The sequence below is a fragment of the Notamacropus eugenii genome, chromosome 3 (genome assembly GCF_028372415.1).
Source record: "Notamacropus eugenii isolate mMacEug1 chromosome 3, mMacEug1.pri_v2, whole genome shotgun sequence".
In the NCBI taxonomy this organism is placed as follows: Eukaryota; Metazoa; Chordata; class Mammalia; order Diprotodontia; family Macropodidae; genus Notamacropus; species Notamacropus eugenii.
Genome location: NC_092874.1, coordinates 136,539,435 through 136,567,190, shown reverse-complemented (window position 1 = coordinate 136,567,190; position 27,756 = coordinate 136,539,435). Strand labels below are relative to the sequence as shown.

General features: G+C 37.7%; 1 protein-coding gene across 2 annotated transcripts in view; it reads left to right on the top strand.

The window, feature by feature from the left end:
• CAV1 (caveolin 1) overlaps window positions 1–26,907 on the top strand; it is a 47,486-nt gene extending 20,579 nt beyond the window's left edge. For both annotated transcript variants that reach the window (XM_072652968.1, XM_072652969.1), the window contains exon 3: window positions 24,610–26,907. In XM_072652968.1, coding sequence (XP_072509069.1) covers window positions 24,610–24,951 — 342 coding nt within the window. In that variant the 3' untranslated portion in view covers window positions 24,952–26,907. The remainder of the gene's footprint in view (window positions 1–24,609) is intronic.
• Window positions 26,908–27,756: the final 849 nt, after the last annotated feature.

Here is a 27,756-nt window from a genome sequence, read left to right as displayed (position 1 = left end):
TTGAAGACTATCAGTTACCCTCAACCTGGTTTAGCCCATCTGCCAAGATGGTTTTACTGGGGTGTCACCAGTATGTGCTTGCTAGAGTTTCCTGGTGCCACAAATAAGAGTTGGGTGAATCAGGTGGACACCTGATGAGCAGCTCTGAGAAGGGCTTGCCACAGAGGAGGTTCTAGTTCTGGAAGCTGGAGATTCTAGGAGGGTCTGCATAGCAGATGCAGGGGACATTTACACAGAGGCAGGAGATGAACTGTCCCATCTAGGGAGAGCAATGTCTTCCCTTTCTAATAGCAATGGCACACATTTATAGAGTATTTTAAGATTTACAAAGTACATTTTTCACCATAATCTTATAAAGAAATCAGAACAAACATTTTTGCCATATTTCACAGTTGCAAAATCTCAGGCTCAGAAATAGGAAAGATTTGCCAAGGGTCACACAACTATTAAAATGTCAGAGTCCTGGATACGAGTAGGGATCTTTTGACTTCAATTCCAGGGCTCTTTCCATTAAAAAGAAAAGTAAAAATGACAAGCCTTATTTCAAGGGAAAATATTTTGTTCTTTATTCTCTAAGTCTAGAGGACTTCTAAGATGAAAAGGATAAAGGAATAGGGACTAGGCTGTGATGTCCTTGGTATAGGCAGACTGGCACCATCTTGGCAACTTTTAGTCTTAGGGAGCTACTAGAGTAGCACTGAGAGGGTAAATGATTTACTTGCCCAAGGTTACATAGGCAGCAGCAGCATTATGAGTCTAATGTGACACTTGAATGTAGGACTTCCTGGCTTTCTATGGTCCACTAGCCACACTGCCATTTGGGTGACCCTGATATGAAAAAAGATAATACCTAGTACCATTTATAACATTATACTAAATGGATTATAGTGGGTTGTAGGGAGATAATTTCCTCATTATTGGCCATAGAAACTAACTTTGGAATTTAGTAAAATAGTTATCTCTTTTTAATTTGTTGCGAACCAAGTAGCAGGAATATTCCATAAAGAGAATATAAAGAAGAGGGTTTGCACTAAGTTAAGATATACCCCAGAACATACTTTGTTCTGCGCTTGGAGATCTACCAATAATCAGATCTCCTCTCACTGGTTCTGCTTAGGATAGATGAATTGCTTAGCTCCACTCGCCACCCCTCTTCCCCCCCTCCCCCCCATTATTTCCATCTTATTACCTTCCAGCTTTTTCTATTCTGTCTTCAGGTATTATGAAGACACATAGAACTCATTGTGGGAGTTCTTATGTTTCAACTTTCACCCAGTCTTAGGGTCTCAATTCTTTTTTTTTTTGTAAAATGGGGCTAATAATACAGATGTGTGCCACACTGGTTGGAATATAGGCACTACTTTTCCCTAAAACCTCATCTAGGGTGTGGCTTTTCATTACACTCTTTGTAAGGGAACAACAAAAAGATGATAAAGATGAAGAAAGCAGTAATGATAAGAATGAATAAAATTTTGTATTTGAGTTGAAATAAATGTCTAAAAAATTCAGTAAATTAATTTATATGGTCATTTTTTTATATTATTTATTTTTTCAATGTTTTTTTCCTTCTGAAAAAGATGTTATTTCAATGGGCAATCTACATTCAAATCAACATGGCATTTCTCTAAGATATTTTGTCTTTCAGTTCGTAAAAGACTAAAAGGTATGAAAATAATTTTAACTCTTATCCAGATAGTTCAGGAAACATAAAATGGCATGGTTTTACACAAACCATTGTTTAGGGTGGGGGAAATGTTTTTAATTTTGTCTTAAAGGAAATCTGCATGATTTGTATTCTATGACAATACCTAGGGAATTAGCTGGTAGAACACATTTGCACCTGCATAGAACACATATTTCCTGTCTCCCACAGGAACTATATCAATGTTCATGACGTGACATGCCTTTGCTTTCACTATTGTACCCAGAAAAAAAAATGTCCCCCACTGCTAATTATTTAACAAGAAAGGAAATATATGTCCCTAAAGGAACAATGTCAGCTTCCCTCTTATCCCTCCAGCTGAATGTTACCTAAAAGAAGGGCATTTATCACACTGTGAACAACTAATATGCCTTTTATTGTGATCATATGTATTTAATCAGAAATTAAAGGCAAAATCTGACAAAAATGTGTCAGTGCACATCAAGCAATTTTATTTTTTTTAAGAAATATAGTAAAAATATTGAAATCTAAGCTATCTCAGTGAAAGTCCGTGTAAAAAAGATCTAGAGACCTCTAGAAATTGCACAAGGCAGTTTCAGAGCATCTTCAGGAGTGGGGAACCTGCAGCCTCAAGGCTTCTAGGTTCTTGGGGTAGCCTTTTGACTGAGTCTAAGTTTTACAGAACAAATACTTCTATTAAGGGGATTTGTTCAGTGAAGTTTTGATTGAGTCAAAGGGCTGCACTTGAGCACCTAGAGGGTCACACGTGGCCTCAAGGCCTCAGGTTCTCCACCCCTGCCATATACCACCATTAAATCTGGGAAACTAAGTAGTCACAGGCATTTGGCATAATTGGAAAGGGGAAAATTAGACAGTTCTTCTCATGAAAGATAAATACAGGCAAAAATGTTATGTTTCATATTCTGAGAATTTTTTTTAAAAAGTAAATCTTAATTAAAAATGGAAAAATTGAGTATTAGATTTGATGTCATTTAGATCAGCATATTGCCTGTATTCTTCCTCTCATCTTTAAGGTAGCAAAGTTCTGCTTTTTTTTTTTGGCAACATACAGGGGATACTACCATGCTTAGATCCCAGGGCCACCTTATTCTGTCAGCACCATTCGTCCAGTGTACTTTCCTAGGGAGAATTCCTGGTCTCTCTACACCCATACTTTGCCAACCTGTCATAGTGACTTAGGGACTTGTGCATATTCACATATGCACTTACTCATTGTGCATCACTAATATCTTTTAGGGACCTGAATACATACACATTTCCTATCTGGAACCAACTGGTCAGTTGCCCTTACTCTGTCCCTTCCATTTTCTTTCCCTACACAGGAAGCTGACCAAAGAAAGCCTTGTTTTCATTCTAGGGGGAGAAATTCCATGTTAATTCTGAGAGTCGTTTCTCAGGCATTTGATCCCCAGGAATTGTGCGTGTTCTCAAGCACAAATGCCAGAAGTAATGAACAAGCCCAAGAGCACAATTTGAAAGGTATCATTAATCTTTCAAAAGAATGACAACGTTCTCTAAACCATGGGTCATTGTTGTCTTTTTCCATATTATTAGTAATAGTGTGCAGCAGGAAATGTACATACCAAAATGTCATGGAAATGAATTGCTTTTGGTGAATTTCACTCACGTTTTGGGATATCAGATCTCTCCTCCATTACTGTTTCTGAGAAACCAAGCTTATAAATAGGGAACAAATTTATTTAAATAAAAAAGCTAGGATACCTGAGGACTAACTTTACTAGACTTTGTTTCTTGGGTACTACAATGATAAAAGAAAAATCATACATGCTCTGATCCTTATCTGACAATGAAATAATTTTTAATAATTAAAGACTTTTTTTGTGAGGAGGGGTTTACTTTTTAATGATCTAAGTAAGGTGGTATTGTTGGGTTCCTTCATAATGGTAACTTTTTTAAAATGTAAGTAATAATAGAGGAAAAAATAAATCCAGCCCCCTAAACAAAAAAAAGATAAAACAAACCTTCTTTTATAGAGAGAAAACAAAATTTATTCCTAATGAATCCATTGTTTTTTCAAGTTCAAGGTGGCACAGTGAGGCCCCAAAGCCCAGTCTAAGGCACCTAGAGTATAATATTGGCCTTTCCAGAAAATATGGCAAGCGGACAGGAAATTTCAGTGGTGCCATTATTGTCAAACAGTTTCTAGAGGGTCAGAGCAATGTTGCTCTCTGCTTGTTGCTTTAAATATAAAGGATTGTAGTACATTATTTATTCCACAGGTGAGTAGGCAAAGGGCAACTAGGTGGTATAGTGGGTAGAGTTCTGGACCTAGAGTTGGAAAGACTGTTCTTGCAGAGTTCAAATCTGGCCTCAGACACTTACTAGCTGTGTGACCCTGGGCAAGTCACTTAATCTTGTCATCTGAAAGATGAACTAGAGAATGAAATGGTAAACTACTCTAATATCTCTGACAAGAAAGACTCAAATGGGGTCACAGAGTCAGACACAACTGAAATAAATAAGCAAGCAAGAGCAGCTAAATGAATAGTCAAGAGTAAGATGGACAGAGCCTCTCCCGATATTCAGGTTAATAAGTACTGCCCCTCTATCCAGTGCTTTTACTCTAACATACTTTGGCATTTATGAGATTTACAGAGGCATTAAAACATGGTGTTATTATGGCTATATAGTCTGTGGATGACTTCTTAAGGATGCTACAAAGTTCACATGTTCTTTAGGAGACAGATGATTCTTAGATCTATCCTGAAGAGAGAACGTGTTCTAGTCTGTCCCCAGAACATAATGTAGTGGATATGTAACCCTTGGAACGTCACTCCAATCTCTGAGTCTCTTTCCATATCTAGAAAACAGAGATAATAGCGCTAACCATGTCAATGAGGATTAAGTGAGACTGTGTAAAGAGAATTTTGAAAACCCTAAATTTCCATATAAATATTAGTTATTACTATCTTGTCCTTGTCTTTTTCAGTTGAGATCAGAGCAAGATAATCCTGAGACAAGTCTCCTTTTATACTTAATGTTCAACAGATTAGTGTAGAAAATAATTTTTTGGTAGTTGAATAAAAGTATTCATTAGGATGTAAGTTCATCTCTTGTAGGCTCAGTGAGACCAAAGCATCAGTGGCAGAAAGGATAACAGGGATATGCACCTTACCCTGTTCCCACATGATTTTGATCTCCTCTGCTAGATCTCTATATATTTTTGTTGTATGTAGTCTGGAGATTATGAACATTGGGTATTAGGACATCTATCTCAGTGTTGCTGGTTAGCAGCTGGTTCTGGTCAGTTACCTATGAGTGATTGTGGTCAACAGTTCAATCTGTGATAATGGTCTACTTCCAGTACAATTTCGTTCAATTCTTTAGGATGTTCATTATTATTAATTAGTAATACAGTAACTAGAATTCATCTCAGTGTCCTGCTCTGTATTCTAGTTCTTCATTCTTTACTATTATTCAAGATATGTCTGTTCTCACTTTCATTCTTTTTATTTTTCCTAACTCATATTCCTCCTCCTTATATTCAAATCAAAATAAGTATAGGAATGGTTTATTTAAAATGAAAAAACATTGTATGTATTAAAAGAGGCTTGGTTTGCAGAGCCAAAGTTCTGGATCCACCTACTCTGAATGATAGGTATCCTCAGGACCTTTCACACTAACTTTGACCTTATCCAGGTTTCAGTTCACTAAATTTAGATGACTAGGTAGTTTAAAATCAGTTGTACTCCTTCCATTTGGAAATGTGTTCACTCTATTGCCACTAAAGTCTATGATAGTGAAAGATTATCATGAGACATCCTAGTTTCACCCTGAAAGTTCTTAAGAACATTCCATTCCATTGCATTTGCTTCTTTTCTCTTCATCAATTTTGATACCTCTAGGTATAGAAAATAAAGCTAATATTTTATTTATTAGGGATTGATCATAAGTAATTCACAGTTCAGAGAACTGAAAATTACAAGGAGCCTCAACATCTATCTAGTTCAACTTTCACCTGTAGAGAAACCCACCAGCTGTTGAGGCACCCATTGTACTTTTGAACAACTAATTAGTATCAATAAGTTCCTTCCCTGAAATCAAGCCAAAATTTACTTCTTTGTAACTTCTACCCATTGTTCCAGATTGAACAAGTCTAACATGGCATAGTGAGGAGTCAGAAAGTGAGGCCTTGGAATCATAAAAACCTGAATTTATATTCCTGCCTCAGATACTTATAATCTGTGTGCCCTAGTTTTCCTTCATCCATAAAATTCAATATCACCCTGTGTCATTTCCAGCTCTATATGTTTCAGTGATCCTCTTCCATATTACAAATCTTCTAATATGAAGATAGAATTCATTCAGTATGTTTTCTTCTCCAGTCTAAACATTCCTAATTCCATCAATGGACCTTCATATAATGGACTCAAGGCCTTTTGCTATTCTGGGTACCTCTGAATGTTCTCCAGATTATCCTTCTTCAACTTTAGTATACTTCAGATATGGTCTGACTAGGGCAGAATACAGAAGGACTATCCTTATTCCTGGGAACTATGCCTCTGAAGGCAACTCAAGATTACATTAGCTTTTTTTTTTTTGGCTGCTGTTACACACAGCTGATTCATATTGAGCTTATGGCTCCTTAAAATTCCTAAATCCTCTTTGGACTAACTACTCTGTAACTATTTTCTACCACTACTGCTTCTAAATCCTCTATGTGTGAAGATGATTTCTCGTGCCCAAATTTAAGACTTCAACTTAATTTCTGTTGGATTTCATCTCATCAGATTCAGTTCAATATTTAAACTCATTGAGATCTTTTCTAGTCCTGACTCTACCATAGTGTGTTAAGAATATCTTCCACCTTTGTCTCTTCTGCACAATTTGATAAGCATGACATTTGCACTTTTATCCAAGTAATTGATAAAAAAGACAAATGGTACAGAACCAAGCACAGATCACTGAGACATTACCCTGGTTGTACCTACCCTGAATAATATGTCTCTTCAGGACCCTCCATGGCCTCACCCAGATGTATACATACATATATACATGCATGCATACATGCACATACGTACATATATACTCACATACATATATACATATACATGCACATATACATATGTGCGTTCATGTACATACATATGTACACACACATACACACACATGCACACACACGCACACATATATATAATTCAGTTCAACAGATTTATCCTACTCGATAGTACAGAATCAGTTGTACTTGTTCCCTTTGGAAATGTGATCACTATATGGCTAGTTAAGTTTACCCAGGCGAGCTGACATTGCAACATTAACAACTACTCTGAGTCTGGTCATTCAACCAATTGCAGATTCATATAATTGTCTTCTTATTAGTTTCCCCTATGATTTTTCCAGTATTGGTGTATGGCTGTGAGAATTTGAATATTAGAAAAGCTGAGTACCACAGAACAAATGCTTTTGAATTGTGGTGCTGCAAAGGACTTTTCAGAGCCCACTGGACTGCAAGGAGATCAAATCAGCCAATACTTAAAGAAATTGGTTCAGATTATTCACTGGAAAATCAAATACTAAAACTGAAGCTTGTATAGTTTGATTACTTGGGACTCATTGGAAGAGATCCTGATGTTGGGAAAGATTGAAGGCAAAAGGAAAATGGGATAGCAGAGGATGGGATGGATAGATAGTGTCACGGAAACAATGAATATGAACTTGGGCAGACTTTGAGATATAGTGAAGGAAGAAATGGTCTGGTGTGCTGTGGTCTCTGGGATCATGAAGAGTCAGAGACATAACTGAATGACTGAACAACAACAACATTTCCCACAAGAATAATTTTTATCAAATGTTTTACTAACACCTAGGAAAACTCTATCCACAACACTTCCCTTATCTATCAGTTCATTAGCCTTATCAAAAAATGAAACAAAATTAGCCTGTTTGACATGATCTATTCTTAATGAAGACATGTTATAGTTCCCATTTCCTTTTCTAGTTATTCACTGACAATTTCTTTAGTGGAGCAGCTAAGTGATGCAGTGTATAGAGAGCCTGGCCTGGAGCCAGGAAGACGAGTTCAAATCCAGCTTCAGATACTTATCAGCTATGTGATCCTGTGCAAGTCACTTAGCACCTGTTTGCCTCAGTTTTCTTATCTGTAAAATGGAGTTGATAATAATAGCACCTAACTCCCAGAGTTGTGAGGATCAAGTGAGATAAAGTACTTAGCAGAGTGCTAGAAACGTAGAAATATAATATAATATGGAACGTATTATAATATATAAACGTATGATATAATATATAAATGTTAGTTTTTGTTACTGATCTGTTCTAAAATTTTCCCAGGGATTGAAGTTATTGAGTTATCATTTGCATATTCTGTTCTTTTGGGGGGCATTTGCCCTGCTCCAGTCCTGCAATTCCTCTGCTATTTTCTGTGGTCTTTCAAATATCACTGTAGTAGCTTAGCAGTTATCCCTTCAGAAAACAGTGCTGCTACTCTCAAAACCAAAATGGGACTCAGATTTTTTTTATTTTATTTGTTTTCAGTGTTCTACAATCACTTCCATGTATCTTAGATTTTTCCCCTCCCTCGCCCTTTTTCCCCCCTCCCTCGCGCTCCTTTCCCCCTCCCTCCCTGAGACAGCATGCAGTTTTATATAGGTTCTACCCATACATTCCTATTAAATACATTTTCATCTTAGTCAGACTCAGATGTTTTAAAGATGTTTTAAAACTCAAGATGTCTTAAATCTTGTTGGAGATTTGCTTTACTTGGTGCTGATCAAGTCTCACTGGAACACTGCTGGCTATTTTGGCTTTCTGCATTTTATGATGAACCTGTACATTATGAACATTCCAAAGAAAGGAACCAAGGAAAGCTAAAGAAAGGAAGCTCCCCCATCCCTGTTGACCTGCAATAGTCATAGAAGGGTTCTAAGAACTGAAAACTTAAGTGACTTGTCCAGGGGTGCACAAACACTATGTATCATTTGAACCCAAGCCAGGTTCTAGCTCCCAGGCCAACTATCTGTCAACTGTCAAACTGCCTCTCCAAGGACAGAAAGATAATGGTTAATGGATAGAGAATATTTAACATAGAGAATCGCTTTGGTTTTAGATTATGTGAAATAATAACTGTTTATATATGTCTATATGTGTGTATACGTAGACATATACAGGTCTTATTCTCATGTTGCACTTGTCGATAATTATGTTTAGAAGTTGATATTCATTTGAAAAGTGTGTGTTGTTTATACTTGACAGTTCATGTGATAAGCCTGTGGAAAATTCCAAGGGCTATAGGATAAAGATTGGAGCCACAGAAGCACTTTATAGAGGCTAGACTTATTATTTGTCTGACTTTAGGGTCATTCACTTGACCTCTCAGGTTCTCACGGTCCTCATGCATAGTCTGGACAAGATGACTTCTAAGGTCCCACCCAGCTCTAAAATTATATAATCCTGTTATTCTGTGACTTCAGTTATTACTAAAGCGTTATTATGAGAATTCAGAAGATGGAACTGTCTAGGTGTAATTGATCTCCACATAAAACAAATTGAGGAATAATCATATTGTAAATTTAGAATTGGATTGGACATTAAAGGCCATCTAGTCTAACCCCCTCATTGATGAGGAAACTGAGGCACATGCATGTTAAGTGACTTGCTCAGTCATGTAGCAATTAAGTGTCTGAGGCAAGATTTCAATATAGGTCTTTTGCACTGCAGAGCTAGTGCCTTGTCCATAAGGACTAGGCATAAATTAGAACTTTCCAGCCATAAATAAGTGTGATTAAACTCAGATGCAGTTTGCCAAAGGAATTCCTGGGTTATCTAGTGGTTGAAATCTCTATAGGAAAGCCCCTGTCTCTATCTAGCTTCCTCAGTACCTCACCATTTCAAAGCATTGAATGAATTCTACTTTAACAAACATTCTTGTAAAGCAAAATGACACTTGTCTTTGTTGTGGGATAGTCAGTCAGATTCGTTGTTTGGGTGAATTCTTCTTTCTTAAGATAGAAGGTGGTTGATGAAAGAAGTCTCTGCTGAGCAGGCGTTCAGAGTGTGAGTAGCAAACATGGAGAAGTTGAATTCTGTGCAAAATGCTCATATTGTAAGTACCCAAAAGGTCAGCATAAAATGTTTTTATGGCAAGCCTCACCATCTATTCCCTCCTACACATTGCAAATTCATCCAGTCTTTCATAAACCCCCATTGTAATACTACATGGCTTAGGAATAGTGTGTTGTTTTTTGGTTTTTTTTTTTTAGACCCTCAAGTAAAATTTAACCTATATATCCATGACTTGGTTGGGGAGGGGGACATAATCTGGTTCCAAATTTCTGTACTGGTTAAGACTATTGGGAAGACCATTCATTAAAGAATGGTATTTGTGATTTGTATCCTAAATATGACAAAAATATTCCTTGGAATTTTGCTGTGGTGACAATAAAAGTCTTAGTTAAACTTTGAAGGCAAGGAATTTTTAAAAATAATGTCCTAATATATCCTGTAATATCCATTCATCCTGATTCTGCAAACTTTCCTTTCTGTGCCTCTTTTCTTCTCTGTCTCCCTAAGAGGGAGATGAATAAAGCTGTTAGAAACCCAAGAAGAAATGTCCTTTGCAAGGTTTGGGTTTTGGGGGTGTTTTTTGGTTTTGGGTTTTTTTGCAAATGAGATTCTCTTTTCCTACCCTCTGTGCCTGGATTTAAAAGCCTGGCCAGAATGGAATGAGCAACATACATAAGTAGGTAGTCTCTTAATTGTGCAGCAGCCACTATTGGAGCAAATTTCCTGAATCACCATGAGTTGTAAAGGCCATGAATTCCAGGGTGGTATTCCAGGTTTAAGGTACAACTTCAGACAATGGAGTCAGAAGTAGGAAAGCGATGATTGGATAGATAAAGACATCAAAGCAAGTTTACTGGAAGAAATGTAGAAGACTTAGAAGGGAGAAGAAAAGAGAGGCCCTCCAAGGCATGTTGTGGGTAACTTCAGAGTAGCAGGAGGCGAATCCTATAAATAGAGAATCTGTGGACTAATTGGCTGTAGTAGTCTAGGTGAGGAGTAAAAAGGAGCTAGACTGGAATCACAGAGGCACATTTGGAAGATCACAAAAAGCCAAGGATGCTATAACAATATTTGGCACATAGGACACCTTCCACAAGTGTTTGTTGATTATTTGATGTATTAGTTGATTTGGTAACACAATATGTATTTGGAATAAAGGACTGGAAAAAACTGAAAATTATTTCCAGGTTTCTTGCTTGGGAGGTCTGTGATATGCCTCCTTTTCTTCAGAATAGTTGGATGTAGGGAAGGAATCAGAGGGGAAGGATGAGCTGCTTTGTTTTAGTCACACTTAATTTGAGTTGGCAGTGAGGCAAATCGTGTACTGAGAGGTAATGTATCACAGTGGAAAGATTATTGGATGGGGAGATCTCTTGGGTTTTAGTCCTGGATCTGCCATTTAATAGCTCCGTGGCCTTGGGCCAATCATTTAACCTCTCTGGGCCTCAATTTCCTTATCTATAAAATTAGGAGTTTAGAATAAATGCCCACTACAGTTCCTTCCAGTTTTAAAATTCCATTCTTCTATTTATATTGGACTCTAGGAAATATTCAAGACTATGGTAACTGCATAATTATCAGAGGCAGGGGCATAGAGAATTGCCTTTAGCATTTTTATTGTTGTTGATATTATCCCAATCATTATGCAGGCTTAGAATCTCGCCAATAAATAACAATGCCCTTAGAGACAGACTTTTCATGCTCAAAACTATAAGATTTCATGAAATCAGTCAAGAAATCTAGCCATTAATAGATCATATGCTGACTTTAAAACTGCAAATATACTGTGAATAAACACTTGGTACTGTACAAGAGTAAATCATTGAAGTTCATTTCCCCTCTTGATCTTTTGCCCAAATCTGAGTTCAAAGTTATGTGGTTTTCCTTTTTACTGCTCTTGCCTCCAAACTGACTGTTTGCTCTTTAAGTTGGAGCAGTTTCTGTTCCAACATTTCTATTTCATTTCTTTATAACCAAAGTGAAAGACCTTCAAGGATGAAGTAGGCAATCTCTTAGGGCTTCACTTAAAAACAATGATCTTCTTTAAAAGTCTAGCAAAAGACCACATGCTCCAAATCCTCCGAATACTGACAGTCGTCAAAGACAACCGACCAGTGTGGCGTTTCTGTTTTACAGCCCATCTGTAAGCAATAGGACCAGATGACTCAGAGTTGCAGCTAGTAAGCAGTGCTGATGAACCCCCTACTTTTTCTTCAGGGTTACTTTGAGTCAGATTTTCCCCTCTTCCTATCCTCAAGAGTCCGTTTCTTTCTGGTCTTTACAAAGTCTGGCATTCAGGACCCTCTGTGTTTTTTTATGTCTTACCACTAAATCCCCACACAGGATTCTGGAAGTAAATGAAATAGCATTTCATTCCTCCACCATCTTACTGTTCTCAGGAGCTTCATTTTAGTGATAATATTGGTTAGATTTTGAAGCAAAGTAAAAAAGAATCAATTGATTGCTTCCCTTGACTAGTCAAGTACATGGAAAGAAATGAATATGAAATTCATGAAATGAATTGCATGAAATGTTATATCTGTGATCCTATGAATTCCTATGAGTTCTCCCAACCATCTCTGCCCCAAAGTGGATATACTTGGCGTAATGGAATATAAATTAGAAACACAGAAGTATGACACTGGCATATTTTGAACCTGTATTTGGAAAGAATGTCATGATAGTCAGATATATCCCTCATCTGACGTATGTAGACCAAAAGTTGAGTTTTGGTAAAAATGATTTCATTGATTCAAAATGGCAGAATATGGAAAATCACAATTCAAATGATACCAAAATGAGAGGATTCTCCAGTAAGAAGTTGTTTAGTATGATAGACTTAATGGAGCAATTGGATGTAGAGGAAGACAGATCCAAATTCCAGCAGCTGTATTAAGTCACTCAAATTACTTCCCTCTTTTCTCACATAAGCAAAGAAGTTTAAGGAAACATTTGTCCTTTTCTAATAATGATTCTAAAGCACAGTGGGTATTGATTGGCTGCCTTTCTTCTATATCCCTTGCCCAGTCTCTGCAGTGACCCTCCCGTCACTAACCCTCTAACACTCCTTCACTATTCCCTCATTTCTCCCTTTTCAACTTCTCTTAATACTATTTGAATGCAAAAGAAAGGTGCTGGCCGGATCATATAATTAGTAAAACTTTATTGCAGCTTGCAAATGTATCTAGCTTTATAATTTTTATAAATATAAAATTAATGATTTTATCATTTGAAAAATATCTACGTCTGTTCTATTTGAGTTGGATGTGCTTTTCTTTGCTCATCTAACTAACTAGAGCGTAGAGATTGTGTCTTTTGAGTAATTATCACAGCTGCAAGTAGGGTGAGTCAGGTGAGACTTAGCTGGAGGAAAGTAGCAATTCCTAGGATACTTACACATTTGTCAATGTGCTTGTATCTGCTTTGTGTAACTGTGCTCTTTCCCAACAGTGGTTTTGAGCATGGTCCTCTGGCACGCACATACACACACAGACACACACACACATTGAGCATGGTCCTCTGGTCTGTGTGTGCCTGCAGAGGGAGGTGTTGTGCACACACACACAGACACACACAAACACACAGACACACACAACAGAGGTTGCCTTTTGTGCAGGACACACATTGCAGTGCTTTCCACAGTTAGAAAAAAAAACCCTACTTAAGCCTCTGGTAATTTTTTAAAAGTATCAAGCAGCATCACGCTCTATCTGCCTCAGTTATGTTTCAAAAGTAGCAGCTATCTCTCCACAGACCTCACAAGAATATAAGTGCCAAGCATCATTTCCGTCACATGCCACGCTGTGTTCAGACCTGCAGAGATTTATTTCATTCATTCACTATTTGTTTAATAAACAGACCCAAAGCAAAGGAGGGGAACATATTCTTGCGATGAAGGAAGATTAAAACTCTTAATAACTCTGTCTTTACTGAACTGAATGGTAGGAAGCAAAGACCCTTGGCAGTCAGGAAGTGCATTGTAGACAGCTAACAGAAGTCGGGAGTGTTTAAAAGCTTTAGGCCAAACAAACGAGTGTGCAGACCAACCTCTACCCTGAAGCAGGGAAGACGTTTCCTTTCCTCGTGTCCTTGTTAGAAAGGAAAGAGCTTTTATTTGTATTAGCATTATAATCACTCATATCTGTTTCATGACACACCCAGCAGGTTGCAGCATAACAAATTCTCTAGTATAAACACAGACTATAGGGAGAGGGGTCTCTGGCTTGGGCCAGACCTTACGTGATTGCCAATACTTTGTAGAAAACAAGGTTTAGACAGATAAAAGTGATGCCAATGAAATTCATCCCTGAGTAGTTTTCAGTTTTTTGAAGGTCTGAAGTCATTCTGTGCCTATGCATAAGATGGTTATTACATATTTGCGTGCACACTAATGAATGTGTACACACGCTCACACACATATTTGTGGATCTGAATAATTAGACTAAGTTGTGCCCTATCCAACCCAGTTTCTATCTCTCAGTCTTCCCACTATTTGCTCTCCAGCAGCCCATTATAGAAAATCTGACCACTACATAGCCTATTTTTACACTGTTGACCACTCTTTGTTTCTTATCAGTCTGATGACACTCACCAACATTAAGTGTCACCCAATTGACACCAGATGCCTAGGAGAAGGGAGGGAGATAAGTAGCTTTGTACAGAGCAAAGCCCAATGAGCTACCCAATAAATGTTTTTTATGATCATTACAAGGACACAAGATAAACTATTCTCTTTAAGTTTATAAAGAGACGTGCTATCTTGTGGCTTAAAACTAACTAGTTCTGGCTTTTATGCCCCTTGACCACCTTTAAAAAAAATACAAAACAGTGCTGCTATCTGCCCTGGGCCCTGAGAAATAAAAATGGTCAGGAAATTAGAAGAGCCATATCATGGAGAATAGTTCTGAGGAATTTAAAAAAGCCTGAAACCTGAGAATGAGGATCGTGGCTATCATATGAAAATAAATACGATTTAAATCTTAAAGGTATGAGTATCCCATAGTAATTCATTTTTCCACTCATTTTGTAGCAAGGAGAATCAAAGCGTGAGAGCTAGGGTGATTGTCTTTAAAACCTAGCAGTTCAGCAAGAGTCACTTTCAGCTGGGGTCACTGTTAGGATGCACTGTCCAATAATGACATACGGCCACTGGGGCTTCAGTAGCTTTTGTGTATTTGGCCATTGTATGCACAATGGTGATGAGGTCCAATGCTGCTCTACTTGCCAGCAACGAGCTAACTCTATTTGTCAGAGTCCACACTCAGCCTCATTAGTAAACAGAGTAGGTAGTCATACACATAGTGTAGTTTGAAGGGTACCCAAAAGTCCCTCTGTCAAAGGGCCAGAAATTCTTATCAGTCATTCCTGTGAGTTAATACGTAGGTACAGAAAACTCCTTTTAAAATGTGAGATTATATATGTATTTGTGTGTGTGTGTGTGTATATATATATATATACATGTGTATTATATGTGCATGTTTATGTCTACATATAGACACATGTCTACATGTGTGTAAGTATAGAGAAGGAGGGATTGTAATTGTTTAGGACAGCAACACATTGATAACAATACTAATAACAGTAATAATCATTCTCATTAACACCTCAACAGAAATAATAATCATTCTCATTTATATAGGAAAGTGACACATTGAAAGCAATAATAATAATAATAATACTTATTCTCATTTGTATAGGAAAACAATATATTGAAAGCAATAATAACACATTAATTAATAATTTGATTATTATCTTTAATGAAATATTAATTTTAATATTTCATAATTTTGATAGAATATTAATAATTGATAATAACACATTGAAAACAATAATACTTATTCTCATTCATATAGCTCTTGGAGGTTTGTAAAGATTTTTTTTCATAGGATCATAGATTTAAAGCTGTAAGGGACCTTAGAGGTGATCAGGCGAACCCATTCATTTGGAGATGAGAACACTGAGTCGTAGAAAGGATCAATGACCTGCTGATGGTTTTAAGAGTCAGGAACAGGATTTGAAAATGGGACTCCTTGACTCTAAACCAAGCACACTATCCATCAGACCATCCTGCCCTCTCATTTTCCTTGTAGCAACCCTGTAAAGTATAAATTGGGAGTTGAGGATGAAGGGGGAGAGGCGAATGCTCTTCTAATTCCTTAGTGCCCAAATTACTTTAGTGTAACAGATTAGCTTCCATTAGTTTATCAGATTACCTAATTAATATCTAGCTCTCAGTGCAGTTTTTTAGGGGACACTGCATAGGAAAGGTGAATGAAGCTTGATCATGAGGAATAAGAAGATAGAGATCTAGTACATGTTACATAGAGATCTAGCCAAAGTTAACTACTAAAGTTTCTGGGGAATAAGGTCAGCAAAGAGGGACATCATGGAAAGAATGTGCTAAAGGCATATGTCACATTAATTTTGCTGTGAGCTGGCTCCAATAATAATGTCTTAGTGGGAATATAAATGAATCATTAAATATTTATCAAGTGCCTACTATGTGCCAGGCACTGCTAAGTGCTTTATCAACAGTAGCTAATGAGCTGAGGTTTGGGAAACAACCCCCACCCTTCTTCCATATGCAGTTCTAGAGTTGGATCAGTCTAAGTTATTGTATTAGAGGTATCTAGATGGCTCAGTAGATAAAGCACTGAGCCCTGCACTCAGAAAGACCTGAGTTCAAATCTGGCCTCAGACTTCACTAGCTGTGTGGCCCTAGGGAAGTCACATAGCCTCTGTTTGCCTTAACTCACTGAAAGAAATGGCCAACCACTTAAGTATCTTTGCCAAGAAACCCTGTACAGGGTCACTAAACAACAAAAGCTCCTCTCCCCTCTCTTTTCCCTTCTCTCTTTTATTTATTTATGCTTTGTCCCCATCTCTTTCTCTGTTTCTCACACATAATGATAAACATGTATCGTAGTCAGTGACTTCAAAGAGAATTCCATATGTTGAAAAGATGCCTGGCAAATATAGGAGGAAGATTATAATTGGTTCAAGTGTTCTTCTTATGATTGGCCTTGAAATACTCTAATAAGGTAAGTGTATATGTAAACTTTTTAAGTTTTTTTTACATTGCAGTTTAGAGGTCTTGTGCCAGATTCAGCTTATTCTGTGATTAGAATACTTAAAAATAAATCAGCACTATCTATTGCTGTTTTTCAAACTATCTGTGATTTCTTAGGGTGAGAGCTCCCACAGAATTTCTTCCATCAACACAGATTACAACCTATTTGTTACTTACTAGATAAGCTATTCTGTGTGTTTTCATCCTTTGTTGCCAAAGAAGACCATGCCATCAGAGAAATAACAACGTGACTTGCACTTGACTTTGTTTTGAGTGAGGGAGGGCTGTGCAGGTCACCAGCCTCACTTCTCCTCCAGAGCCACCTGAATCCAGTGACCAGATATTCATCAGGATGACTAGAGATGACCCAGGATGAGGCAGTTGGGGTTAAGTGACTTGCCCAAGGTCACACAGCTAGTGAGTGTGAAGTGTATGAGGTGAGATTTGAACTCAGGTCCTCCTGACTCTTGCACTGGTGCTCTATCCACTGCACCACTGGGATCTAGGCATGGAAGGAATGCCAGAGAAAATGAGTTTCAACCTTCATGCTGCAGTAATTATGCTCCTAACATCACCTAATTTCTATACCCCAATAGGCACAAAAACCCACCTTGGAAACATACTCATTTCCTTTTTTGTTTCCTGCTGTTTAAGACTTGACTGTGTAGTTCATTCACACACAAGCTAAATGAATTACTCAGGGTTATAAAGTATTGGAGTTAAGATCTGAACCCAGAGCCTCTTGACTCCAAGCCCAGTATTCTACCAACTATGAAACACTGCCTTTAGAGTGTTTGTCATAGACAATAATATGATCCATACTAGCACTGGTACCACAGGGGAAGTAAAGGACATGAGTGTAGAAAATGAGCTATTGTAGAATCACAAATGCCAGTATATAATCAGTGAATAGTAATAATTATACTAGTCATTTGCATACTCATTTTCTTTTTCCATGGATAGAAAAATTGGCTCAATTTTTAGAACAGTAATAGCACAGTCCAAAATAATGGATTATAAAATAATTTCAATTTAGGTTCTCCACACAGCAAATTATTTATTTCGCAGCAGGTTTAGCTCCCTAATAGATTATATTGAATAGAATATTCACACTAATTTGTATTCCCTGAATACATTAACTAAACAGTACTGGGATGGGGGTGGCAGGAGGTGACCCAGAAGCATTCTGTGTAGGAGGGAGAGGCTCCTTGAGATTAAAAATTTAACAGAGATGATCCACATGAAATTCCCAGATGACAAGAGGCACACCTACTGTAGCAACTGGCAGAGATGTTCTCTGTCTACATAGGTAGAATTAGAGGTTGTTGGTATATGTTCTATACCTCTTCCATAGTCACATTTTGCCAACTGCGTTTGGAAAGGAATCTTTTCCCATAGAGATGCAATGTGTAGGTCTAAGTTGCCAGTGAAATCCCAGCTGTACTTAAAGCTTCCTTCCTGAACATTCCTTATTCAGAAATGAAATATCCAGATTCTGAGACAACGAAAAATGGTCTGATACTGTTTTTTTCATTCTTGTTCATGTATAAACCATTTTTAAAAATATTGCCTTCAGATGTATTTAACAGGATGCAATCTTCTGAGATTGGCCACATTGGCCAAATATTATCAAAACATACCAAGATAGATTACTTTCCTTGACGTCCACTGCTAGATTTCGGTAACATGTGCGTCTGAATTGTAGTATCCTGAGCCAGTATGCTGCACAAAGGTATTTATTATAAAGACCAGAAGTATAAACTGTTGATTCCTTATAAAGCATCTCTGAAGACAAAGAAATATCATCAGAGCACATTCATTCCTTTGATCTTGTAGAATTGTAGACTGATACTTGCCAGCGGAGCAGTGTGTTCTATCCATTATAGTACTGCAAATGAAGGCATTCCACTAAAGGGCAGTGTAACCTCCTACATAGCTGTTTCTAGGCCAACTTACTAAGTGGCATGTGCAATGGGCAGTCCCTTAGCAATGATAAAGAGATGCCCTGTTTCTGCTACACATGAGCAGAGAAACTGTTTCCAGCAAGGCCATCTATACCCAAAAGGGTGCTCGGAAATCTCCGCCTGCCCCAAATGTCCTCACCAGTCAAAATTGCCACCATTTTGGTGCCTCCTTTGAGTTACGGTATTTTACTGGGAAGTTCCCTGTTGAATAAATATGACATCTTAAAGAGGCAAAGGACATTTTGGGGTGGTGAACAGAGGGTAAGGTATTGAGGAAGGAACAGCTGTATTCAGCTCTCATCTCTAAGACAGAATAGCTGCATGACCATAGATAAACCATTCAGCTGTCTCAGACTCTAAGATACAAATAATTTGCCTGTCTGTGTCAGTGGATGAAAGTTTACATTCCGGGAGTTCCTTCTACTGAGGAAATTACATGTATGGGCCCAATTTGGCTTTTAGCTATGACCATAAACATGTGCTTGAGTGTGTTTGTAATTTTCGCATATCTAACACACCATCAGAGTTCAGTTAATTAAGTTAGCTGGCCATCTACAGCTTGGGAGTTCCAAGGGATATAGGACAAGTTGTTTGTATGAAAGTGAAGGGGATAAAATAAGTCTGGTGCTAGATAACAAGAGCATGCCTGAATAAGATACCATAGGAGATGGAACTTTGGAGGGCAAGGGATGATATAAAAATATAGCCCTGATGCAATATTGGGTTGCTTAAAGGGAGGGAAGGGAACAAGCCTTTACAATTTTGCTTAAGGCTAACCCCTAGATCCTGATGTGGAGATAATAAGAGATTCGGTACTGGCTGCCTTGTTCTTTAACCATAGTGTTTAAACATGAATCCTGTGCCAGGAATACTGCTAAATTGGAGAGTTGTCCTTGATGACAACTGCTGCTAATGGAAGTGTGCAAGATCAGGCACAGATTTCCTGAATATCTTACAGCATGTACCTGTCTTAGGCTTTCATAATTCTAGCATTATATAGGTAGCATGTTCATAAGATGGAAAGACCATTTTTTAAAATAACCTCATGCAGAACTATCTTGGAAGTCTCTAGGATATTTGCATGAAGCTGCATAAGCTTCATAAGGCAAAGGTTTTGGGGGTTTTTTTAGATTTATTTTTTCCCCTTAGGATGAGAGATCTCAACATACTTTTAGGAAGAGGAGAGATAGAAATTCAGGAGAAAGGGGGGAATGATCGTTAGGGGGAGAAAAGGCCTATAAAGAGATGGAAAAAGATGAAATCAAAGACAGGTGATAGAATTAGCTTCTGCAAGGAGAAAGACTATAATTTCCTCTGAGACATTAAAAAAAGGAAAAACAGTGAAGGAAAACATAGGGAGTATTTGAAGTTCAGAGGAGCAGAGTTGAGAGAGATCATTTTGGTTGACCTTAAAGGAGAATTTAAACATCTGCATGAATGTTCTACTTCATAGTCCCCTTGGGAGTCTAAACACTTATTCCGAAAGATGCTTCCATCACTCAAGACATTGTTGGATCTTTTTTGGGAGGGAGGGGGAGAACTGTTTCTTTCAGAGTCAGCACATTATTAGTAATATACTCAAGGGTGAAAACTATTTATCATTTATGGGTGAAGTAGGTTTTCATGTAAAACTCAATCGTCATTTAGATCCAGTGCACCAGTGGGTGACCAAACTGGGTCATACTCTTCGGGCAAATGTGAGATCTGACTTGTTCTGACTAGCACATCAGGCATTTTCAAAAGGGGAGTTCAGCAAGTCCTTAAATTAATGGAACTATTATTGGAAGAAGTATATAGCCTCCTATGATGGAAGTATAGCACTAATTTGGTTGCATAAATTCTAGTACATATATATATAATGCATATATACACACATATACACACACATACACATATGTATATGTACATAAGTATATATGTATATATGTACATATATATGTGTGTATAGAGAGAGAGAGACTAAATACATTGCTTTATTTTCACTTCCCATATCCCTGTTGACATCTACTTCTTTAGACACTTGATCCATGACATAGCATACACAGTTATTAACATATTGTCTCCTCCATGCGCATTTTGGTGCCTTTACATTAAAGAAAGTATTTTTGCCTTTTTCTTGTATCCCTGGCACCTAGTAAGAGCTTAATAAATATTTGTTGACTGATCATGAAAGACATTTATATTTACTTTCTGAATACTGAAGGATATGAAAGACTTGAAATGACTTACTCGGATTTATAGCTCCAGAAAAGTCCTACCCTAATCTCATGACAGCTGTAACAGATTAGGTCAAACTTGGAAGGGTTTGGAATATGGTCTCAGTGTTTCTCATCCAAGAATCAGCTTAGTTAAGTACAAAGAGGCATGTCACCTAAAGTTTGGCTACAAGGTGATGAATTCTTTGGCTATCATAACTCAGAAAACAGTTCATAGGATAATACAGCTGAAGGGGACTTCAGAGATCAACTTATTCAACTCACCCACTTTATAAGGAGAAAACTGACTCCCAAAATGTGAAGTATGGGGACAGGGCCTTCATGAAGTCTTATCACATGAGTAATAAGTAACAGAGCTAGGATCTCTACCCTTATATTCTGACTCGAAACCCATCATTCTTTCCATTATTCTAAAAGTTTCTTAAAAATATATTCATTTGTTTGTTTTTTTTTCTGAGTGTGGGGACCATGCTTTATTCATCTTTCCCAGTGTCTAAAATAGCAACATCTTTGCGTTGGAAGGGATCTCAGAAGTCATCTACTCTAATCCTTGCCTGAAGCACCATTTCTCCTTAAAGACTTTGCTGGAAGATTTCCTCTACTACCCAGATGCCCTAATCCATTGCCTTTATACGTTGCTTTTTTGTTAAAAAATGAACAAAATCTTCCATGGCTTCCCACTGCTTGCATATAATGTGTAACTTTTTTTCTGGCATTCAAGGCCCTTCTCTATCTATCCTTTCTATTCTAGCTCTCTCCTGATTTATTTTTCATGTACTATATGTTACAGCCAAACCAAATCACTCCCTGGTTTACAACTTCTCCAAGGCCCCCCCCTCCTCACCACCATCTTTTCCTGCCCACACTCTTCTCCATTAGATTATAAACTCTATGAGGGTTGAGATTGTCTTTTGCCTTTTTTTTGTATGCCAGTGCTGAGCATAGTGCCAGCACATAGTAGGTGCTTAATAAATTGATTGGTTTACCTTGCTGATTTTCCCTTGAATAGATTCCATTCCACACCAGTGACTATCAAAGTACTTCCTTGAGAGCCCAATTTAAGTGCTTTCTTTCCTATGAAAGCTTCCCTCATCTCCACAAGGAGAAGTAATCCCTTCCTCCTCAAGGAGGTCTTATTCTTGCAGTTATCACATTCTGCCTTATATTATTGTTAAATGTGTCTATTTCTTAGCCTCCTTCACTAGATTGTAAACTTCTTGAGGAAAGGGATTACCATTGTATTTGGTCTTTATATTCCCACTGTCTTGCATAGTATCCTACACATAATTGCTTAACAAATGTTTATCAAATTTAATTTAGCCCATTCACAGGTTCAGGGAATGTAGATTTTAAATAGTCTTAGAGGTCCCACAATCCTACCATCTCTTATTTTACAGATGAGGAAACTAAGGGTGAGTTACTTATCCATTATAGCACAGACTGAAAGTAGCAAGTCTTTATGAATTTGAAAGTCTGATGCCAAATCCAGTGCTCCATCCACTAAGGAAATTATAAAATAGCCATGTGTTAATAAATACAACTAAGTCTAGGTCTACATAAATACCTCCTTTAAAATCCAACTACAATTAATCCATTTCAGTCAATTCCATTCAAACATTTATCTTTTATAAACTGGATTTTCAGCATCTAGGAAAAGAGTAAATAACAGTATTCATGGAAATAGAACTTAGAAACTTGAGAAGTGACATCTTTTTTTCAAATTTAAAAGAATACTTCTTTTCAAAAATGGCTTGGTAATGATTTCTTGGTTCTTTTCCCCAAATCCGCTATCCTCTTTGAGGTCCTAAGCAAGAACTGTATCCTAATTTTTCGCTGACAAACCTTTTTTCATTAAAAAAGGGTCATTGTAGGCTTTCAGCTTCACCATCCTTGAACTGAGGTGAATCAGGGACAGAAGAGGCAGCAACTTATGAGGCCATGTCTTATTTTTGTGTCATGGCCCTCTTTGGCAGTCTAATGGAGACCATAGACCTCTTTGAAGAAGGAGAGGGAGACATGGAAATTCGGAAGAAAGGGGAGATGATTGTTGAGGAAAAGGCCTTTATAAAGTTGGGGAAAGATGAAACCATAGAAAGAGATGACAGAATTAGCCCCTGAAAGGAAGAAGTCCATATTTTCCTCTGAGACATTAAAGAAAGGAAAAGAGATGGAGGTAGATATAAAGGGTATTTGAAGAATGGAGGAATAAAGTAGAAAAAGATCATTTTAGTTGACCTTAAATGCTTTTAAATGAATAAAATAAAATGAATAGGATTACAAAGGAAACCAAGCATATTGAAATAAAGATATAATTTTCCCATTAAAATCCTGGGCCCATTGAAATTTATCCCTAGTTATGACTCCTACAATAAGATACAAAAGCCTGCTTCCATGTCCTGGCAGAGATTTGGACCTCCTAAATATAATTTCCTTTTAGCCAACTACTTAGGCTTCCCCTGACCTATTTTTTTCTCAGGAATTAGACTAAGTCAAAATATGTGGGTTTTAAAAAAAATACAACTCAAATTGATGAAAAAAACTTTAAGCATCTAGATGACAAGTTAATAGAGTTTATTAAGCATTTACCATGTACCAAGCCCTGTCCACGAGGCTACTGAAGGTTTAATGTATCTTTCAAGAGGATTCCTCAGATGTTGACTTACTGTTCTATACCTATTTGTTGACCTGTTTATGAATCTCATTATCTGATTGTAAAATCCTTCAGAGAAGAAACTCTGATTTATCATTGTCTGTCATCTAGTTAAATGTGTCTATTTCTTAACCTCCTTCTTAACCATATTAAATGTCCTATGTCTCTCTTCAGTGGTACGTGCTCTTCATATGGTAACCTCACCAATAAAAATTTAAAACTGGACTTTTTCATGTCTTTCCATCACTGTGGCTTGAAACTTGAGTTGCTTATGATTCTTCACTCTTTTTTATTGCCCTATCAACAGTCTTGTTGTAATCTCAATCCCTTTTGTCCATTCCCATGGTTATCGTCCTACTTACAATTCCTGCTACTTCAAACTGTCTTAGTGTGTGTGTGTGTGTGTGTGTGTGTGTGTGTGTGTGTGTGCATGTCATTCACACCAGTCCATAGTCTGGCTTCAACTTGCCATTCTAGCCTAAACTGTATGACTCTCTTTCTTGTCTAGCCATATTACTATTCATTACCACTCCTCACCTTACCCCCAAATCCAAGTGTCCTGGATGTGCCTCTGTGCATCTGTTCATGTTACACTAGATGTAATCTTCCCTTTTGTCTCTGCCTGTGCAAATTCTTCTTAATCAATTGAGCTCCACAGTTGTCCCAGCCATGCCCATCCTCTGTGATCTCTCCTTATGGCCCAGAGTGAATTACTACTCATTTGGCAATTAGCAAAGTACTGCTTTAAATCATGTTTTGTATTACCGAATTGCTATGTAAGAGGTCAGAGGGGTGGGGGAGGGCGGGTCATCTACCCTAACTAGATCCTTGCCATTGGGGGCAAGGATGATACTTTCACTCTTATCACTCAAAGTACCCAAAACAGTGGTTCCATATGCATTATAAGCACTGAATAACATGCTGTAAAGGCTAGAGGTCCTTTCCTTTTCACTTTTCGCCTAATTTATCTTCTTCCTTCCTTTTAGATTGATTTTGAAGATGTGATAGCAGAACCAGAAGGGACACACAGCTTTGATGGGATCTGGAAGGCAAGCTTTACCACCTTCACAGTGACAAAATACTGGTTTTATCGCCTGCTCACTGTCCTCTTCGGCATACCAATGGCACTCATCTGGGGCATTTACTTTGCCATCCTTTCCTTCTTGCACATCTGGGCAGTTGTGCCATGCATCAAGAGCTACCTGATTGAGATCCAGTGTATCGGCCGGATCTATTCAATTTGTATCCACACCTTCTGTGACCCACTCTTCGAGGCTGTGGGCAAAATATTCAACAAGATCCGGATCACCACGCAAAAGGAAATATAAATGACATTTCAGGGAGAAAAGTCCACTTGATTCTTTCTTGTTTTTATTTCCTTGGTGCCAATTTCAAGTTTCCAGTTGCTTGTACAACAGCAAGTTATTAGTATCTCGACCCAGAACAAAGAAATCACTTGCTCAGTTTTCATTATTACCATTTATCCCACTTGGAAACTCCTCTGTACTTCTTGGCAATCTGCATTTCTTAAACCAACCCTAACTCCTAAACCTTTCCCATTCCATGTGCATGCATTATCATTCCACTAAGAGACCAACAGATAGGAGTGTTCATTCTTGTAAGAGAAATTGATGTTAATATAATGAAGAACTACAAAATAAAAAATAAAGTGCTTTCCCACTGTAGAATGTTGATCATTGTATTGTGGGCAGAGTTTTAAGCTACTATTGCAGAATATACAGGGTATGTTGGCAGGTCTTTAATAAATGTTCTTTTTTTCCATTGTCCACTGTCAGCGGACTGCAGCTGTTCACTTAAATGTTCTGATTTTGTCTACCAACAGACAGGGATGGAGTTGACAAGAATTGTTCATTTCTACCTACGTTTGTGCTTCCCAACTAATACCATACTGATTTTGAAATTTTGACCTATGTATTTTCTGTGCCTTAATGTTTATTATCCTCATGAAAGAGACATATAAAGTGCCTTCCTGTTTTTTTTTTTCTTCATAATCTCCCTCTTGAATGCTGCCTATTTGTCAGCTTTTATTAGAAGGTCAGCAGCCTCAGTGAAGATCAAAGTGAGAAAATCACATTACCTTGTTCATCTAGCCTGCTTCTGACTCTGAGCTACAGTGTTTGCCTAAGGTAATGTCTGTGCCATCAGCTGCCACTTCTCTCCAGTTGTTCCTAAGTCAGGGTCAGTCCTAGGAAGAGAATCAAGGTGGATGACTGGGACCAGGTCCACTCTGAGCTGTCAGTGGCTGAAGCCAGCTTTTAGTCTCTTACCAGCCAAGCAAGGTCAGCATGCTGTTTAGCTCACAGTTTATTTTCAGGAATATTCACGCTTTGCTGAGTCCAAACTAATTCATCACAAGGGTGATTTAGCAAGTCGACATTGTCCTCTGCTCTTTTAGCTGATCCATAGGCATCAGGAAGTGATGTCTTAATGGAATCTATTATGTGAGACTGTCAAGTGTTGCAAAATGTGACCCCTTCAAAATAAAGCATGTGCAACACGTTGTTATGCTGTGATACCCCAACTCACCCCCGCCCCAGGAGCTTTTGCCCATATTCAAACATTACTGTGTTTAGAGACAAGCCTCTTAAAGGCTGACAAAAAGCTTTGGCAGAGGGTGGGGAAGGGAAAAGGGGGCAAAAGGCATCAAGGTAATTTTGCTGGAATAAGTTCAGCTCCTTCTGAACTCAAACTGAGGAATCTCACCATTAATCTGAATTGTACGGAAAGCTGCCTGGTACCGTGGAAAGCTTTGTTCCTAGAGCTAATAGCATGCTTTTGCCTTTTGAGTTATTTGTGCTTATACTGGTTGAGTTTTTCCCCCCATATATACATTGGAAACCTGCTTGACCAAATGCAGCTTCCATTTTTTTCTGGCACATAAATTACCAACCCATTAACTTTTTTTAACATTTAAAACAGACACTGGCATGGATAGAGTTTTACTTTTTTACTATGTACATAATTGAAAGTGTACTATTTTAGATATTTTGCAGTATAAGAACACATCTTGTCAAGAATGTAAACATAAAATATTTTATCTTCATATGATGAAAATCACTTTGGAAATAGCCTTGCTGATTCTATGTATAAACTGTTTATCCTAAGAGATGTCTGTTTCACATAGATCTGTAGTCCCTAATAAAAATGGACTGCTGATCCAAGACATTTACAATACTATATGCTTACTGACATATTTTACACTTTTTTATCCTGCATGTACTGTAAAAGGTTACATTCTGCACAATAAAAATGTTTAACAGTGATTCCAGGACAATACTCTGTATTATTTTCTCCTTCCCCCAAAACCTTCCCATTTCATTAAGAAAAAAACAGTCATATTCTTTAAATATGCCTTAAGTCTCTTAGCTCTAAAATTTTATGATTATACTATGATCGTTTATTAGTTTACTGTATGCAAAAAAGTAGTTCCTGAGAGATAGAGCACTGTGCTAAGTTCTGTGAATGCAAATACAAGCAAGTAAGATTGTCCCCTGCCCTGCCTTCAAGGAGCTTGTCTCCTAATGGGAAAAGAAGATGCATAAAGGAGAGCCACAAAGGGGTAGAGATATATGCCCTGATCACCATCCCTTGCAGCAAAGCTCTTCTATTGGAGCCAAGATACCAGGGTGCGGTCCAGATTACTAGTGGAGAAGTAGTAGTCTAAGTAGAGAAGGCAGGGGTGGGACAGGCTGGGGAAGAGTAGGTACCCACTAGTACAATCAACAGTTGTTGAAAAATAAAATTTTTTGTATGTATATATTCATGTAGATGTACATGTACATATACACATGTATGCATATATCAACTATTACACACCAAATATATCCATTTTTAGAGAATTTTGGACTCAGGACAGTAGAGATGTAATTAGCCTTAATATTATCAATATTATTAATTTCTTTAAAGGTTTTTTGGTCATGATAGAATGCCTTATATTTGTTATTGCACATGGTTTTTTTCTGAATCTAGGTCTAATCCTCACTCCACTGCACCATCTAGCTGCCTTTGCCTTGACAAAGAGAAGCATCATTTCTTTACGAAGGCCAAAATAAAGGCGATAATAAGGGAAGATGTCTGAGTAACGTGAAATGAGGAGAAGGAAGGAAAATGGA